Source organism: Cyprinodon variegatus, unplaced genomic scaffold, assembly GCF_000732505.1.
Source record: "Cyprinodon variegatus isolate N-32 unplaced genomic scaffold, C_variegatus-1.0 Scaffold37, whole genome shotgun sequence".
In the NCBI taxonomy this organism is placed as follows: domain Eukaryota; kingdom Metazoa; phylum Chordata; class Actinopteri; order Cyprinodontiformes; family Cyprinodontidae; genus Cyprinodon; species Cyprinodon variegatus.
Genome location: NW_015150490.1, coordinates 1,238,674 through 1,254,995, shown reverse-complemented (window position 1 = coordinate 1,254,995; position 16,322 = coordinate 1,238,674). Strand labels below are relative to the sequence as shown.

The 16,322-nt window shown below is 38.6% G+C and overlaps 1 protein-coding gene across 1 annotated transcript in view; it reads right to left on the bottom strand.

The window, feature by feature from the left end:
• The window catches only part of rngtt (RNA guanylyltransferase and 5'-phosphatase), a 124,643-nt gene that overhangs the window by 14,145 nt on the left and 94,176 nt on the right, over positions 1-16,322 (bottom strand). The window contains exons 13-14 of the mRNA XM_015405270.1: positions 10,400-10,500; positions 3,030-3,096 (exon numbers count right to left, since the gene is read on the bottom strand). Coding sequence (XP_015260756.1) covers positions 3,030-3,096; positions 10,400-10,500 — 168 coding nt within the window. The remainder of the gene's footprint in view (positions 1-3,029; positions 3,097-10,399; positions 10,501-16,322) is intronic.

The following is a 16,322-nucleotide window of genomic DNA, read 5'->3' as shown; positions in this document are numbered from 1 at the left end:
CATACATTATTTGTTATGCATGTGTCTAAATAACAAACATGGGCTTTCGCTGTTTTCGCGCTGGTTCCGCCATGATAACTGCACAAATATGGCGACTGCGCTAGCAACGAGCATGCCTTTCACTGGGGGCGTGTAGCAGTTCTTGTGGTAAAGCAAGACCGACTCTCGCGATGCACGAGACTTCTGAGCCTGTGGGTGCAGGCCGAGGGCTCCTGCAATTGCAAGTACCGTATTTCCCCTACAGACCACCAGGGCGGCCGAGAAAACCTTTGTTCGAAATGAAATGACTCATTTAATCATCCAAAACGTTATGGAACACATTAATTAACTGAAAAATGTTGCATAGTATGCCTTTAAGGTGTCTGTGCAGCATCTCAAACCGGATCAGATAGAGAACGTTCATAAGTCTATATCAAAAACAATGTGATCTACGTCTAAAGAAAAACACAGCAATAAATGCTGTTGGGTGGTTTATATAATGACCAAGTCATTGAGAGGCGATTCTCAGAGAGAGATCTGAAAGGTTCTTCAAAAGTTTTTCTTTTTTTCACAGAGGTGAGAGATACGCCCTTATATTTTTCTGAGATATGTGCTTACCTTTTTCTGCAACCTCGTTATTTTGTTTTTTGTAAGGCTCAGAGAGGATCACTATTTTATCTGTTTTTTTCACCTCCTGAAATTTTTTTCCCCCGATGAGATTGATAAACTGCGCATTCTGTCCCTTGTTCTCTTGCGAGGCTCAAATCGGATCACTACTTTATCCATTTTCTGTCCTCCTCAATTCCCATCATGGGTAGAATATTCTTTTTGTTCCATTTATTGTTTTTGCACAATTCTGTCCCGTTTACTATATAAATGTTCTATGCGAGTCCAAAACTGACTCTTTCCCCATGCAATTAACAGATTCTATTTTGTATTTTCCCTCACAGTGGATGTGTTTTACTTTGCAACTGCATCTTTCTTTCCGTCAGACCCATGAAATTGCTGCTGAGTTGCTGCGTAGGTCCGACTAAAGTAGACCTGGGGTCTTATCTCAGTCGGAGCTACGTAAGCCCCCTTGTGTAAAATCGTGTCGGGTGTGTTCATGTTGACTTTCAATAAACGCTAAACACCACAACCTCGTCTGACACGATTTCCCATCGGATCGGACGCAAAATCGGATTCGGTGTGTTCTGGCCTTTAAGGGCTGGTTATACTCCATTTTTGATTTATGCTAAATATTGAAGTGTGGTCTGTGCTATGTTTATTCCACTCCACAACGCAAAGAGGGAAAATCATGAGTTAGCTGTGGGTCTAGATATGGCCGAGGCGGTGAGGAGGTGGGGGCAAGTTTGTGTGACAACGGCGGGACATGAGGGCAAAAAAGAGCGGGGATCCAGGTGGAAAAAGGGTCCCAGCGTTCTCCCGTACCTCGCTCTTCTAGCTGGTCCAACTTCACGAGTCTTGAATTAGTTTTGTTTGTATGGCGATCAGACAAACAAAACAAGCCGGAAGAGTACCAAACATGAAATATGCATAGTGTAGAGCGGATGTATATTTGACCAATCATAGGCCTCCTGTCTGCGGCACTGACTGCGTTCACCTACGATTTGGGAGAGGTGCAGCAGAGTGTCTGAGGAAGGGGGCAGGGACGTCTCTGTGTCCACCACGACACCTACACAGAGGACCTAGTTTCAAAGTATAAATAAATTTTTATGTTACGTTCACACCAAAAGCAGCAAGAGCAGCAAAAACGCTCATGCTGCTTCATTTTTTATGCTTGTACCAGTTTAGTTCTGACCCGCGACTGAAGCAGCTTTGCTGTTTCAGCTGCGCGGTGGAAAAAGTGGGTCTGATGCGCACTGGGCGGAGCTACCCTATCCTTTCTTTTCCTGTAACAATGGCTGCTATATATGCAAAAGTAGTTTTAATATTTTTTTAAGTGATAAAGTCCACCTGAAAACTTCAACTGTGCAGTCAGTTCATCAAGATTACGATCCTGTCTTCTAATATTTTTTCGCCGTTGGAGCCGCACAGACCCCCACATACCGGCAGAGCTCTGTCATCGGAAATCCCATTCAACAGAAGCCTCTGGCCTGGTCGTCTCTTCGCAGTTTGCCTCAGTGGCTGTAAAGCATTTTTCATGTAAGTAATCCAAACTGCACCAGGAAAATAAAAGTAAAAATTTTTTGCCGTCAGATTTTCGCATTTTTAGGTCATTTAGACATCAATAAACTGTTTCAGGGGAGTGATCATAGGTGTCTTTATCATCTGTCTGTCTGCCTGCCAGCTCCCAGATCAGCTTCTCTGATTGGTTGATGTGGCGCATCGAGCAGCAAAAGTAAAATTTTTCCAACGCGAGCAGCAGCTTCGTTTGCAGCACCTCGCGAGCTTCAGAGGCTCAAACGCCCACGATGCAGTCCTTCAGCTGCTCAGATGTGCTGCTCCTGCTGCTGAATAGGCGCTGCGGGACCTTTTTCTGCGCCTTGATGTGCGTCAACCATTGACTTTGCATGTAAACTAGCTGCTCCTGCTGCCTTTGCTGCTTTTGGTGTGACCGTAGCATTACTTTTCTCATGAATCCAATTATGCTACGCTCCCATTATAAAAATATTTCCGGCCTTCTTCTTCATCTTTTTGTTCATCAAGTCTGAAAGGTCCAGTTGCAGATCACATGACTCATGCGACGTGAAAAAAATCCATTCAACATCCAAACATTAAAACTTTTATCAAAAATATTGAAATAGATTTTTCGTGATTGCAGTTTTTACATTTAACAAATAATTTTTTTTGTAATTAGAAGTTGCACAATTTAATGATTAATAGAAAAACAGCTAGTGTTATGGAAATTAGGTTAGAAACACAATTATATTTTTACATAATATAGCAGGAATCCACTTCTTGAAGAAATATATATTATGGCAAATGAATGATTAAATATACACTTTTAAATGATGCTACTGTTAGCTTTAAAATATAAGGAACATTAAGACTTTTTGCCTTGTAAGCATGGAGATAAATGCAACAAAACAACACATTTCTGTTCTCACCCTCATTTTTGCAAAGGGCCTATCGTAGTTTCCAACGTAGAGCAAGCCGACAGTCTGTGGTAACAGCCTGCAAAGACAAAAAGATCACCATTAACACCAGAACCTACCTTTATACCGGATCTCAACACGGGAATATGTGAGTGTGAACAGCATTGGATGGAAACCACCACTCCACTTCCATTTACTAGTAACAGAATGAGAGGAATGTGAGATTACACCTCTTAGAGTCCTTCTGTGTCTCTGCACAGCTTGATGTTCCTCTACCCACAGAGTAAACTACAGTTACAGAACACAGTTTACAGAACACTGCAATCCAAAGAACATACCAAAAGTACTCTATGTGAGGCTAACATTACTTAAAATTAATGTAAGTAGAATATTTCAACACCAAAAACATAACATGCAGAAAGCTTGCACTGTATTCTTCAAACGGTTGAAACAAAGAGCAAATAGTGACTGTAATGTTAACAGTAGCACTGAGACAAAGATTTGAGAAAAGCTTTCAACATCATTGTTTTTTCGCTTCTTTTTGGACCAATCATCTTACCTGAACCCTAACAGAGGACTTGTTTTGTCTCCAACACTTAACACAGATCTATAAATCTTTTATAACCAAAAACAAAAAAAGATTTAAAATATATTTTTTGTGCTGCTATGTGGTATTTAGCAACTGTCTATCTGGGTATGGAGCTTTTCAAATAGACATAATTTATAGGAGACTGACAGGGGAGAAAAAAAGGCAATAAAGACAATGCTTATGAGACATGAGAATAATGGCAGCAATGGCAAAAACAACAGAAATGTTTATACTTATTGAAAAATAACATTTTGTGTCTCTCAAATTACCAACAGGGGTCTTAATGACCCATCAACCATGAAAAAAACAATAACAAAAGAAAGCTATTCAACTTTGGCTGCAGCTTATTTCAGGCACTTTTTCTAGAACTCTACAGTATGTACCAGTGAACAAGTAGAAATACTGGCACAGGTTTTATATTAGTTACCTATTTTTATCCTGGAAATTGGGGAGAGTCGCAAAGCTAAATTGTCAGCTAAACAACAGTGGAGCTCAGCAATCTGGTTTAGCTAATTCTTAGATCTCAAATGGAGCTGAAATTGGAGACCATCTTCCCAGAGGCTCTCAACCCCTTCCTGCGTAATGATAGCTAGCAGAGGGAGGAAGGAAGCAGCAGTAGACATTAAGGGGGGCAAATAGGCATACTTTAATGTGCATTGTCCAGAGCCAAGCCAAATCCATGGCCATCGTTAGTCACCCCCAAAGGCCAAAGAAATCAGCAGTACTTACAAACAACAAAATGATCTTCCCATTGACAGCTTCTCTTAAACAACAGTAAGACAAGAATGTTTCCCCCAAAGGCATAGGAACAAAGACGGAGTCCCTCACAGAAATAAACTCTATTTTCCTACAAGCTCTTTCACTGAACTAAGGCAAATATTCAATCTAAACGCTTTAGGGTCATGGTGTGACTAATTGCTGCTATTTTCAATGACATGAAAGTAAGGTTAAGATAAATAACTGTAAACTGTGAAAAAAGACGTAGTTAAATATCAGCATGGGTCTCAGACTATATTAATCCGACAGTTTCAACAAACGCACCATGATAGTAAAGATAAAGCAGAATGAATAGACATAAAACAATGGAATCTAAATGTTTGGGAATGACGCCATAAGGGATCATCTAATTGCTTCACTATAACTATAATGTTTCAGTCATTATCTTCAGGATGATAAAAGGAATAGTTCAGGCTTTTTAAGAAGAGTGGACTGATGCATAAATATTCAGAATCTTACCTGCAGTACACAGCGGTAAGTGCACTTTAGGTTTGCAGAAAAATGATGGAGAGCTGATGATCCAGGTAGAGCCACTTTAAATGATTAGCCCACTAAAGTAATAGTAAAGATTTACTTCATATCTTTTAAAAGGTTCAAACATCCTTTCTCCCATACTTATATCCAGAAAATTAACCTTTCTGAGGCACAAACATCATCACTGGTGGCTATTTGCTGGAGATGAAATAAATAAATTTATTTTTTGAACGCATTGACATGAACGACGTGAACCATGGTGCTGCAGTAGAACATTGACTAAGCATCCCACAATTCAGCTCGGGTCAGTATTACCCATGAAAGCAAAGTACAAACACCCAGCCATGAAGCTGATGCAAAAGGAAAGGTGAGTCATCAGACATGGCCACCTTCCTTCATAGCTTTGACTTAAGGTCTTCTTTGGACAGGGTTCAGGGAGGACATGGCCTTATCTGTGTCTATGCAGCCCCACAGTAAACAAACTGTGAGGTAGTGTGTGTGTGCTGAAAACTTCCTATCAGACGGCACAGGCCAGCCTCCAGGTCGCTTTCCCAATGCATCAATGAGCCTTGAATGTGCAAGGCACTAGACCACCTTTAATAGATACTGATCACTACATAGCTGCTGTTACTGACACTTAGGTTACTTAAAACCTTAATATCAAAATAAACTTTACAACCTAAGGTATCACATTTTCTACCAAAAAGAAAACCTTGTTTTTAAACCTTCTGCTTTCTCCCCCCCACCTTATACATCTATAAATATCTCAAGCAGAGCAGAGAAGTAATGTAATGCTCCAGTTGTGAAAGTGAATCTGTTGGGCTTCTGCTTTGCATTCAGACAACAATCCTGAGGGAAAATGCCGGACAGGACGCATAAAAAAAGAAATAACACTTCATTATTTGACATAGTAGCTCTGACTGACGAATAAAGACCGTTAAATTGCTCGTGAAACCAAAATATTGCACAAGCAATTTGTGGAGGCTTTGTGGCCGATCTATTAAGACTGTATGCGCAATTTTTCACTGCTGTCACCAGAGACTGGGAGAGCAAAGTGGATTTATTCTTTGCACACATCAAAGGCTGTGCAGGGATTTCAGGTATGACTGCTACGTATGTGGGGGGAAAAAAAGGACTTATTTCCTCTTTTTCCTTCATCACAGTCAAAAACAAACAAAACTCCCAATGACCCTCTGAGTAATTCAGCAAAGCTAGAGATCTGGTCCAATGTTTCACATCCAGAACCAAAGTCATACATCCTTATCAAAGCATGAGCCTCGTTTCAAGCAGACTAGAATAAATCTAATGTTTATGCTAACCCATCTCTTATTCTTGCGAATTTTGTCTTTGTATAAATTCTATCTACCACCAGCTTTTAAAAACTTTGTGAGAAAACAAAAAAGTAGTGGGTAACATCAAATTATGCCCCAAGTAAAAGTATTATTCAAATATTGGCTCTACCTTTATAAGGATATAGATGTTTAAAACATGAAATAACTATAAATAATCCCCCATAAAATAGCACACTAATTTCTAAAGAAAATCAAATTTCTGTCCAACTGGAAGTAGTTTGTTTTTGCTTTTACTGAAGGCAGTTTATTCATAATGACAGACATCCCAATTGCAGGCTCCAGATTTGTTCTGCAGGATTCCACTGGTTTGCATGAACTTTGGAAAACAGACCTGTGACATCTTATAATTTCAAGTCGAATTCTTTTTCAGTGCATCTGAAAAAAAAAAAAAAACTCAAGCATAAAACCTCTACTTCACTTTTCCAGCATTGCCTTAAATTTCTAAATTAATTCACTTTGGAGGCAAAGTTTTGAATTTACAGACTCTCTGCTCAGCCTCACTTTAATGCATCATGTTTCGTGGCATCTACATTATGTGACTTGAATCATTAAGACGAAACACGGATCAAAATACTGTAATGAAAATAATTCCTCAGAATTTAAAGGCAGGACTAGAAGGTTTGGGAATCAGCTTTGAGAAAGTTAATTCAAGTAATCAAAGCTCATCTAATGAACAATGAAATTACCATTACTTATCCAGCTCTAAGAGGGAATACTGGGCAAAATTAGTCACGAATCCATCAGTCTATACAATACTTAAGGCACAATGCTTAATTGAGATTCTGGCAATGTGTCTGCACTTATTCAAAATTTCCATTTTATCCTTGTCTACCTCCTCTTTCTCACTGCCACAACATAATCACTGTCTGGCTCTGTGCATGCTTTCAGAGAAGGTAATAAAACTTGCAAGGCTGTGTGCCTCAGTGGTGCACAAAGATGTGCTCAAGGATGGATTGTGTGGGATTATGAATATACAGTTGGTACCTCCAAACAAGTCCATCCAACTCTTCCTCCCAGACAGCGACTATGCAGATATTTCAAAGTCTACACTTGGACTAAGTAAGCACTGATGATCACTACTCTGTCGGTTAAATAAATCAGTTGGGAAAGTATAAAACAAAATCTGAAATTACTAAGATTGTCTGAGTTCACTGTCACAGAGGGGGGGAGTACAGCCACTCACAAGCAGAAAGGCTGGCCATCTTCAGAGTAGAATGAGCAGCTGTGCCCCAGTGTCATCCTTGGGAGCCTGTTGTTGCTAAATGGTGGTGGGCTCATGGCTAAAGAGCTGGAAAAGTCGCTGAGGTCAAACGGCTCTCAGAGGAAAGATGACATCAACTGAGACAGCAGGGTACCAATCAGAGGACAACATTGTGCTTTGAGCTGAAAGAATCGGGAAGTGCACGTCCACGCTACAGGCTATTTAGGATTGTGCTCAGATACACAAGAGTTTTAAACTACTGAGCACTAAAAGTCCAGATGTCAAAACTTTGGCAATGATGCAGGACCAGACGATCCACCCTCCTCTAACCTATCACCTCAGCAGCTCCTGTTTTCCATTCCTTTCTTCGAGGGTGAAAGTGAACCAAACCGAATGGAAGTATGAATTTTTATCATCCCCTTCCCAACTGAACAGATTCACGTAACTATTTTGCTGTGAATGAGCAATTCAACCCGGTTTAAAAAATATTTATCCCATCCCTAAAGGTATAGTGGGGGATGTTCTTTTTCCGGGAGGATCATCAAAATAAGTGGTCCTCCTAATTGTCAATCATTCTGGTGATATGTTTACATAAGGCCGTCCTACGTGCTCATCCCCAGTTTCACTTACCGGTGGTGAGTCTGACATAGTGGAAAAATTGCAAATCTTCCTTTGGAAAGTAAGCTTGTATGAGCGATGCAAACAGCAACTTTTAAACAGTGTGCATGAGGAGAAATGGGCCTGTGCACGCTCTTGCACGCATTTAATAGGCACTCCCTTTCGGAAGCATTACAGGGTTGAGCATGCTCTTTTTTTTTTTTTATTGGAGAAAGCGAGCCTTTTGAAAATATTCACGAAAATCCTTCACTACACATTTAAGTTATCCTCTCTGGGCAGAAGGAGCAGCTGCATAATATCCAAAAGCGTGTTTTTCTTCTATATTTTCACACTAATTCAAGTCAAACTTTTCTGTTTGAATTTTTTGGAATGAATAAAATGCTAATGCTATGTTATGCTTACTAGAGGCACATTTAATCTGCACTGGATTTGCCTGTTTAGAGTAGGTGCTGCAGTGAATATCCTATAAAAATATTCTTCACGTCTAAATTTAAACAATGAAGGTGTACATAGTCAGATTTGTTATGTTCAACTCATCCAGCATTTTCGCTCCACTATATTAAGCTAATATGTTTGTTGGTCTACATTTATTTTGCCTTTTGTATTCAATGACAAAAAGCATAAACCATAATCATAATGCAGGGTATGTTTGTGAGTCTAGGCTTGTTTAGCTGGTTTTTCTCTACCACATCAAGGGAAAAAAAAAGTTACTTGCGAAAGCACTACATTTTCCTCTCAGCTATCGGTCAAAATGAATCCATCAACATTAACAGAGTAGCCAAGTTAGGGGATTCGCAGGTTTTTAATCCTTAGTATACTAAAATCGTGGATTACCATCCACTTATTGCAATATGCACATATTTTCCTTGCCAATAACAGAGACGGCTTCTGCTTTAGCAATAGCTTTAGTTGGTAGTTTAAAAATGCATTCATGTGGTTTTGAATACCTCTAAGGGGTTCAGTTGTATTTTTCTAAAATCAAAATTGGTTTTCTGTCTTTGTGTTTGTCAGGATGGCTTCAATTTGCAGTACTGGAATGGAATAATTTATATTACACAAAAAGAACAGAATTTGAAAAGGACAAAGCTTGTACTGAAGGAAGAAAATACCTGGCATAAGATAGCAAAAGGTGCAGACACACAATGATGGAGAGCAAGGTTCTCTTTGTGAAAGGGTCCCTGTGCTACAGCAGAAGGAATTAAACCCCAAGGAGGAAGAAAAGTCTGAATGAAATAGAATGTTTTAATGTCAAAGAAGTTGAACATGTTTTTTAATGACAGTTATGCACAGCTATACCCTGTCCTCACACATGGAGGGCAGCTTACTGGGCACCAGCAGTATGCGAAGAAACTGGAATGTCAGAGTTCCTTTTCCCTCTTTATACTGCAGAAAAACAAAGAGCTGATGACAGATCATTCCATGGCCAGACCCACCAAACTGTCAACAAACGTAATTCGATTAAATTCTGAAACCCTTTGTAGGAAGGGTCAGATCAGACTCTACCTGCCGAGAGCAGAGGACACTACTGAAGACCTTCTTTACATTTTTTGCCCGCCTGAGCCATTTTTATTAACCTAGTAGTAGGCAGATATATATGTGTAGAACTGAGCTGAGGTCTACGTTATAAATCTGGGATGGGTGTCCTTCAGTCTGTCCGTGAAAAGAAGGGGACATTTACTACAATACTTTGAGCTGATTGGGTGACGTGCCAGCTAGTACCCGCATTCCATAATATGCTTTCAGCCAATCATAGCAACAAATCATGACGTTTCGTAAGCTGATAAATAAAAATTCTTTCATATCCTGCCAGAAGAAAAGCAAAGACATCTTTCATTTTTGCAAATGCACAAAGTTCTCTCTGCTCCTTCTTTAAAGGAGAAGTTGTCGCTGTTTTAGGTAAAACCAAGTCAATTGCGATATTGACAAGTGAGTCCTTCAGCGTAGCCATGTTTGTAATTCTCTAAGAAGGCCCTTCTGACTGTCGCCATTCCTAAATGTCCCACCCCAAAAAACACTGCTGGCCTGTTATTGGTCCGACTCGCTGTTGGTTAATGAGATGGACGTATTAGCGGGAGCCTTTAAAGATGGATTTCTCAAGAGACTGAAAACTCAGATCTCGCGACAATAAAGCTTGCATCGCAAGGCTTAATTTTTATTGCTTCCAACAGCACAGCTTAACTTAAAATGTTTGCTTTTTTCGCAATATTTAGTCTTGTTTGTTTTTGCAACTGTTACACCTTAATTTACTGACCCAAACAAAAATGATCTTACACAAAGCCTTTGATGTATGTATGTGTGTAGTGAGGCTTTTTCTGTGATTTGTACTTTATGATTCGTCAGGTTGAGTGTCGCCCTGGCAACAGTTACTCACCCCTCTCCTCCAACTTTGGTGATCTTGAGGCGAAAGTCCACAGAGTTGAGGTTCGGAGGCTTCCACTTAAGGATTTCATCACATCTTCCAGGCTTGTACCTCTGTAGGAGAAAAAAAAAAAGGTTTACAGCAAAAGATTTGCCAGAAAAAAAGAATAGTTTTCAATTTAAAAATAAAAGTGTCTAAAATCAAATGACAGAAGAATTTAAAGGCTAAAAAAAGATTTTTAGGCAAATGTTGAAAAAAACTTAAAAAAACTAAACACTAATAAGAAGTCCTGTTGTTGTCCTATTTGGTTAAAACAGGTGGGTAAAAATATTCATGTGCAATGATTCACTTTGCTTACAAGTTTTACATCACAACTATGTTTCATCGTGTACCAGCATACTGTAAAGAGACAGCGTCCTTCCTTCTGCTGCTTGGATTATTCATGCGGCCCTGACATTTCGAAGGACATGAATCAAGAGCGCTGAAACATGAGAAATGTAAAGGCATGACTACGGGTGGAGGCGGGAACAGATGACCAAATTCTGTCACTGTCAGGTTGCCAGGTAACAGAAGTCTCCTGCAAGGGAACGGGTGGAAAAAGGACAGGATTCCTCAGGAGAACCTGCACTGTCACAGTGTATTAAAAAGTGAAGAGGGTGTAGGCAGGACAGAGGAAAGGAAAACACAACATACTGGATTTTGTAAAGCTACACTTTTTTATTTCTAACTAATTTTAAAACTCAATTGAGGTTATCAAATAACCAAGACACAACAAATGTAGACCCTGCATTATTTTTCTGCACTTTAAAAATACGGTCAGCTAAATAAATGCAATAAAGGGCATTACCTTTATTAACTTTGATATTATCTGCGTAGGTCTATATACCAACAAATGGATTAAATGACTGATTAGTATGTCTGATACAAAACGGACAAGATGTTGGCATTTTTCAAACTTATGAAATATAATAATAATAAAAAAAGAATGCCTAAAAATGTTAAGCTGAATATAATGAATAGGAATGCTAAATCTATTGGAACATCAGTGTTCAAATATAACTATAGGAAATAAAAGATGATGTAACTCGGAGGTAAACACGCAGTAGTCCTTTTTTCCTAAGGTAGTTACTGCCATCAAATCAAAATATCTGTAAAATATTTACATGTAAGTTCTGCAGTATTGCAAAATAAAACTAATGGTTCCGTTCTGATGCTAAACAATGACTTGAATACCTTTTTTAATTTTCTTCTTGCTTAAAACCCTGTGTTAAATCTATACGCTATCATTTTACACCAAATTGATATTTTCTCTGAATGAGTACCTGCCAGAGAAGCCATAGCAACAACTTTATAAAAAGACTGCAGGTGAATAAACGGCCTTCAAATTTGTCTCTAAATTGAAATGTGTTGCCTGATGCATTTGCTCTTTCATTACAATTTTTTTTGTCTAGTCAATAAGTGACTGCAAATAAAAAAAATAAAAAGTTTATTACTGAGGCGAGCAACAGACCATCTGCTCCGACCTTGCCTTCAGGAACATACTGTATCTCTCATCAATCGCATTCATTTTCATGTAATGATGTGCCATTGCACAGAAATTACCTGCTGTTTCAAATCAGAGTTTGAGAGGGTGTGACTTTCAAGTAGTGAGGAGGAAAAATGGAGGGACCAGATAACAAAAAAAAAAAAAAAAGTCTTTCTCAACAAGGTGTGATGGAAAAAAAATAGAGAATAAAGTAGATGCATATCAAGAGTATCTGATGTTTGGTTTAAATATGAGGTTCTTTAATACCAACGGTGGAAAAAAAAAGTCAAATAAGTCAACTAATGAAATCAAGTCTCTTAAAGGTAAAGTGGAGGATTTTCATACATTTTTAAAAAGATCCTTCCTCTCCACTTTAAAAAAAAGGCACAAGAAAAACCCTGTACCCGCTCCTGAGAAGGAAAGCCTATTAAAAGCCTGCAAGAGCCCATTTCTCCTCGTGCACGATCTGTTTAAAAGTTGCTGTTTGCATCGCTCATAGAAGCTTACTTTCTAAAAGAAGCATTTTTCCACTATGTCAGACTCACCACTGGTAAGTGAAAATGGGGACCAGCACGTAGGACGGCGTTACGTAAACATATCACCAGAATGACTGACAATTAGGAGGACCACTTATTTTAATGGTACTCCCAGAAAAAGAACATCTGTCAATATGCCTTTAAATCAGAAATAAAACAGGAAGATGCAATGCACACTAATTAGGGATAGAACGGTATATGTAAACCGTATCGAATCATTCAGTTCGACTGTCTCGGTTCGGTTCATACACGGCTCCTTTTTCTCATAGGCAAAGCGTTTACACTCCACAGCAGAAGGTGGAAGTACTGCGACCAAAGCCAACTACCAGTAGTAAACAAGAAGAAGAAGCGAAGCAGAAAAAAATCAGTAGTTGTGGAGAATTGTGTGGGTATGGCCAGTGGGAAAGAACAGGAGTTGGAAGACGCGCCAGCAGCACTTTATAGGTCTGCTGTATGGGACCACTTTGCATTTAGAGTGACCTACGATGATGGCGGAAAGAAAGTTGTGGATAAAAGTGCAACAGTGTGCAAGCATTGTGCAACGCGTTTTGTTTATGCTAACAGCAACACGACCAACATGTCAGTCTAACAATCAACATATACCGAACCGAACCAAAAACCGTGACCACGAAACCGTGAACCGAACCAAACCGTGGATCTTGTGAACCTTTCCACCCCTAACACTAATGTAATTTGATTTGAGTTTCGGGCCAAATATTGTTGAAAAACCAAACTGTGTTTTAGATTGTATTAGTTAACTCTCAGGTACTGTTGCTCATTACTTAATTGCCATGTTGTCTGAATTGGATTTATGCTCTTTAAATAAAGAAATCAAACAGTTAGGACAACCTTTATTCACCCATTTTGTGACTGTATTTGGAAATAAAATAAATATCACTGCAAAGGTTTTCACAAAATTCAGCATGAGGTGATAGCAGGGGACACCGAAGCTTTCATTATAAAATCCTAACCAAACTGAATCCAGTTTATCAAACAGTATGTTTATCTCAACAAAATTTTTAAACACTTAATTTACAGCACCAAAAATATTGGTTCCAACTTTTTGATTTAAAATTGAGATCATCTTTAGGAATCAAAATTTTTAAGTCATACAATACTTTAACACTACAAGAGAGAGAACTGCTGGTCAGCCACACTGACCAGTGGGTGGTCTGCAGATCTTTCACATCACTGCTCAACAGTGATTCACCTCAGCTGCAACCCTGGCTTAGCAAGCGATAAAAAATAGACAAAAGAGACTAATGAGAATACAGGAAAAGGAAAGAGGATAAACTATGTTTGCCGTTATCGAACACCACCCCCACCATCACTGATGTGCATTGCTTTCAAAGTTGAGAAAGAGAGAGGTGTAATTGATCTAACAGATCAATGTTTCCACTGGGAGAAATTTAGCCCTTATTGATTTGAAAATGACATGAAGAACAAAAAAAAACAAAACTGTACAACATTCAGATCCATTTTTTTCACTGAAGTGAATTTAGAGAGGACATTAAAATGTCAGTAGAAAAATCCATTAGAAAACTGCAAGCAAGTTTGAATTTTTATGCTTTTCATCCAAGGAGACAAAGTTGTAACCTTTAAAGTGGTTCCACTCAATCACCACCAACAACCTAGCCTGCTGCTCTGTTTATGGCTGTTGTTAGACTCAGACTGAAAGAGGGCGGCTAGATGAAGCAACCTGGATATGTACAGGAGAGAGAAAGAAGCTATGCAGCATCAAATAGAAGAAAATGAGCAAAAGCACATGTAGGCCAACACTTCCTATCACAGTGCTCATAAAAAGGCCAGGTTAAAATGATTTAAAGGTTGAAGATTTTAGTTATTAAGCTGCAAGTTGTGACCTTCACCCTAACAAATCATTGACTAACAGTCCCCTAAAGTCCTGTCTTCAGTAGAGAATGTCAGCAGCTACTAAATATAAAAACAGTTGTGTAACAATTACAACTTAAAATGTGAGTTCACCAGTATTGCCAACAAAGCTAACCTCTTAAAATCCACCAGGTTGCCGGCGACCCGTTGGACCTTAAAAGGGAACGCAGTTTTTTTTTTTTTTACATTGAGCCCTTGATTTTATGTTATTACATCATGTTCTACTCACCCATATACGTTTTGTGTAATTTGGAGCTGTTCTGAAGATATTCCGTTAGGCTATATCCAAGTAACGTCTTCCTATGGGCGAACGACTTGAAGGAACAAACTAAACTGTTCATAATTTATTCTTTATGGTACACCAGCATTCATAACATGTAGGTGAATCACTGTCCCCCAATGTAAAAAAAACGGCGTTCCCCTTTGAGTGGGGGTAATAATTCAGAATGCATACATTTCCACCAGTAAAATTTTTACCAGCAGGTGGAGCCATTGTGCACAGCTCCAAGCTGTCACCAAAAGTTCAAAGCCCCACAGCTCTGGAACTGTTATAGCTAGAGGTCTGAAATTTCCTGCATTTGTGTTTGATATGATGTAGAACAAATATAATACAATAAAACCTGCTTTTCTTATGAATGTTTTTATTACTGCTGTTCAAAAACTATCATTTCTGAGAATATAAAAAACAACAACTTTGAGTCATGTTTGAACTGATGCAGCTTGGTCTGTGTTCTAGTCACCAAATTTTGTGTTGGCTTTCAAATAATGTATATATATACATGTAGTTTGGGCTTACAGTTCCTAAGTTATTTGCTTTTCCATTTGGGTATGCAAAATAGGCCAGAATTACCAAAAATGAGGTGGATGTTAAGAGGTTAAAAAAGTTGAAAAAACAAACCAATAGACTTTGTTATTTAAGTTATAAGATGTTTTTGCTTCCCATCCAGGAAGCTTTTTCAATTCAAAATTTCTGGAATAGGGTTTGACTTCCAGGCTTATAGAGTGGCACAAACAAAGGCCTTGATGTGGATTAGAAAAATGCAAATTGAACCCAGAAAAAACAAAAAAAACAAAACAAAACACAGGTGCACCCCTTAGTAATGGTGAGTCGTTGAGGTCGCTGTTGGCCTGCAAGACCCTATACTGGCCTATGCCTCTGAAAAGGGAGTCATTAGGGTCATTGTTGGCCATGGGCCAGTATTTCAACGACCTCAACATCTCCCAATTACTAAGGGACCTGTTTTTTCTGTTCAATTTGCATGTTTTCTAAGCCATAACAAGGCTTTTCTAAGTGTTTTTTTTTTCTTACTTTTTTAACTTTGTTGGAATGACTATGACCTGGATGACTGAGAAAGTTCACCAGCGATTTGACCAGTAGTGAACTGCTCTAGGTTGACAGGGAATTGTAGCATGAGCACTGGATCGTCTTCCAGATGATCATCAAAATGCAAAGGTTTCCACAAACATCTCTTCGTCTATCACCTTGTTAAAATATCATCATCATCATCTTTATTTGTAGAGTCCTTTAAAACAGCTACAGCTGAAAACAAAGTGCTGAACATAGCTAAAAATCATAAACAATAAAATAATAAAATACTGCATAAAAATCTAAAATAAGCAAAAAAGGCAATAATATGAAATTGTTTAAGCTAAATAAACAAAATCACATCAACTAAGTCCTGCCAGAGTGAAAAGTCTGTGCATAAAAGTAAGTCTTTCTAATTCAACAGGGAAGGAGCCTCCCTAATGTGCAGCAGGAGGTTATTTCATAAACGAAGAGCGGTAATAGAGAAGGCTGTCGCCTACTTTTTCTGTCTGTCTAATGGCGCCTTTTTTATTCATTACAGAGAATAAAACAAAAGGAATAAACATTTTGAGGGAATTTAGAATTTAAGAGAAATTTATAGAAATAATCCAATAAACCAGGAAATTAGATTTGGATAATAATACAAAAAGTGCTGGCTAAAAAAAAAAAAATTGCCAA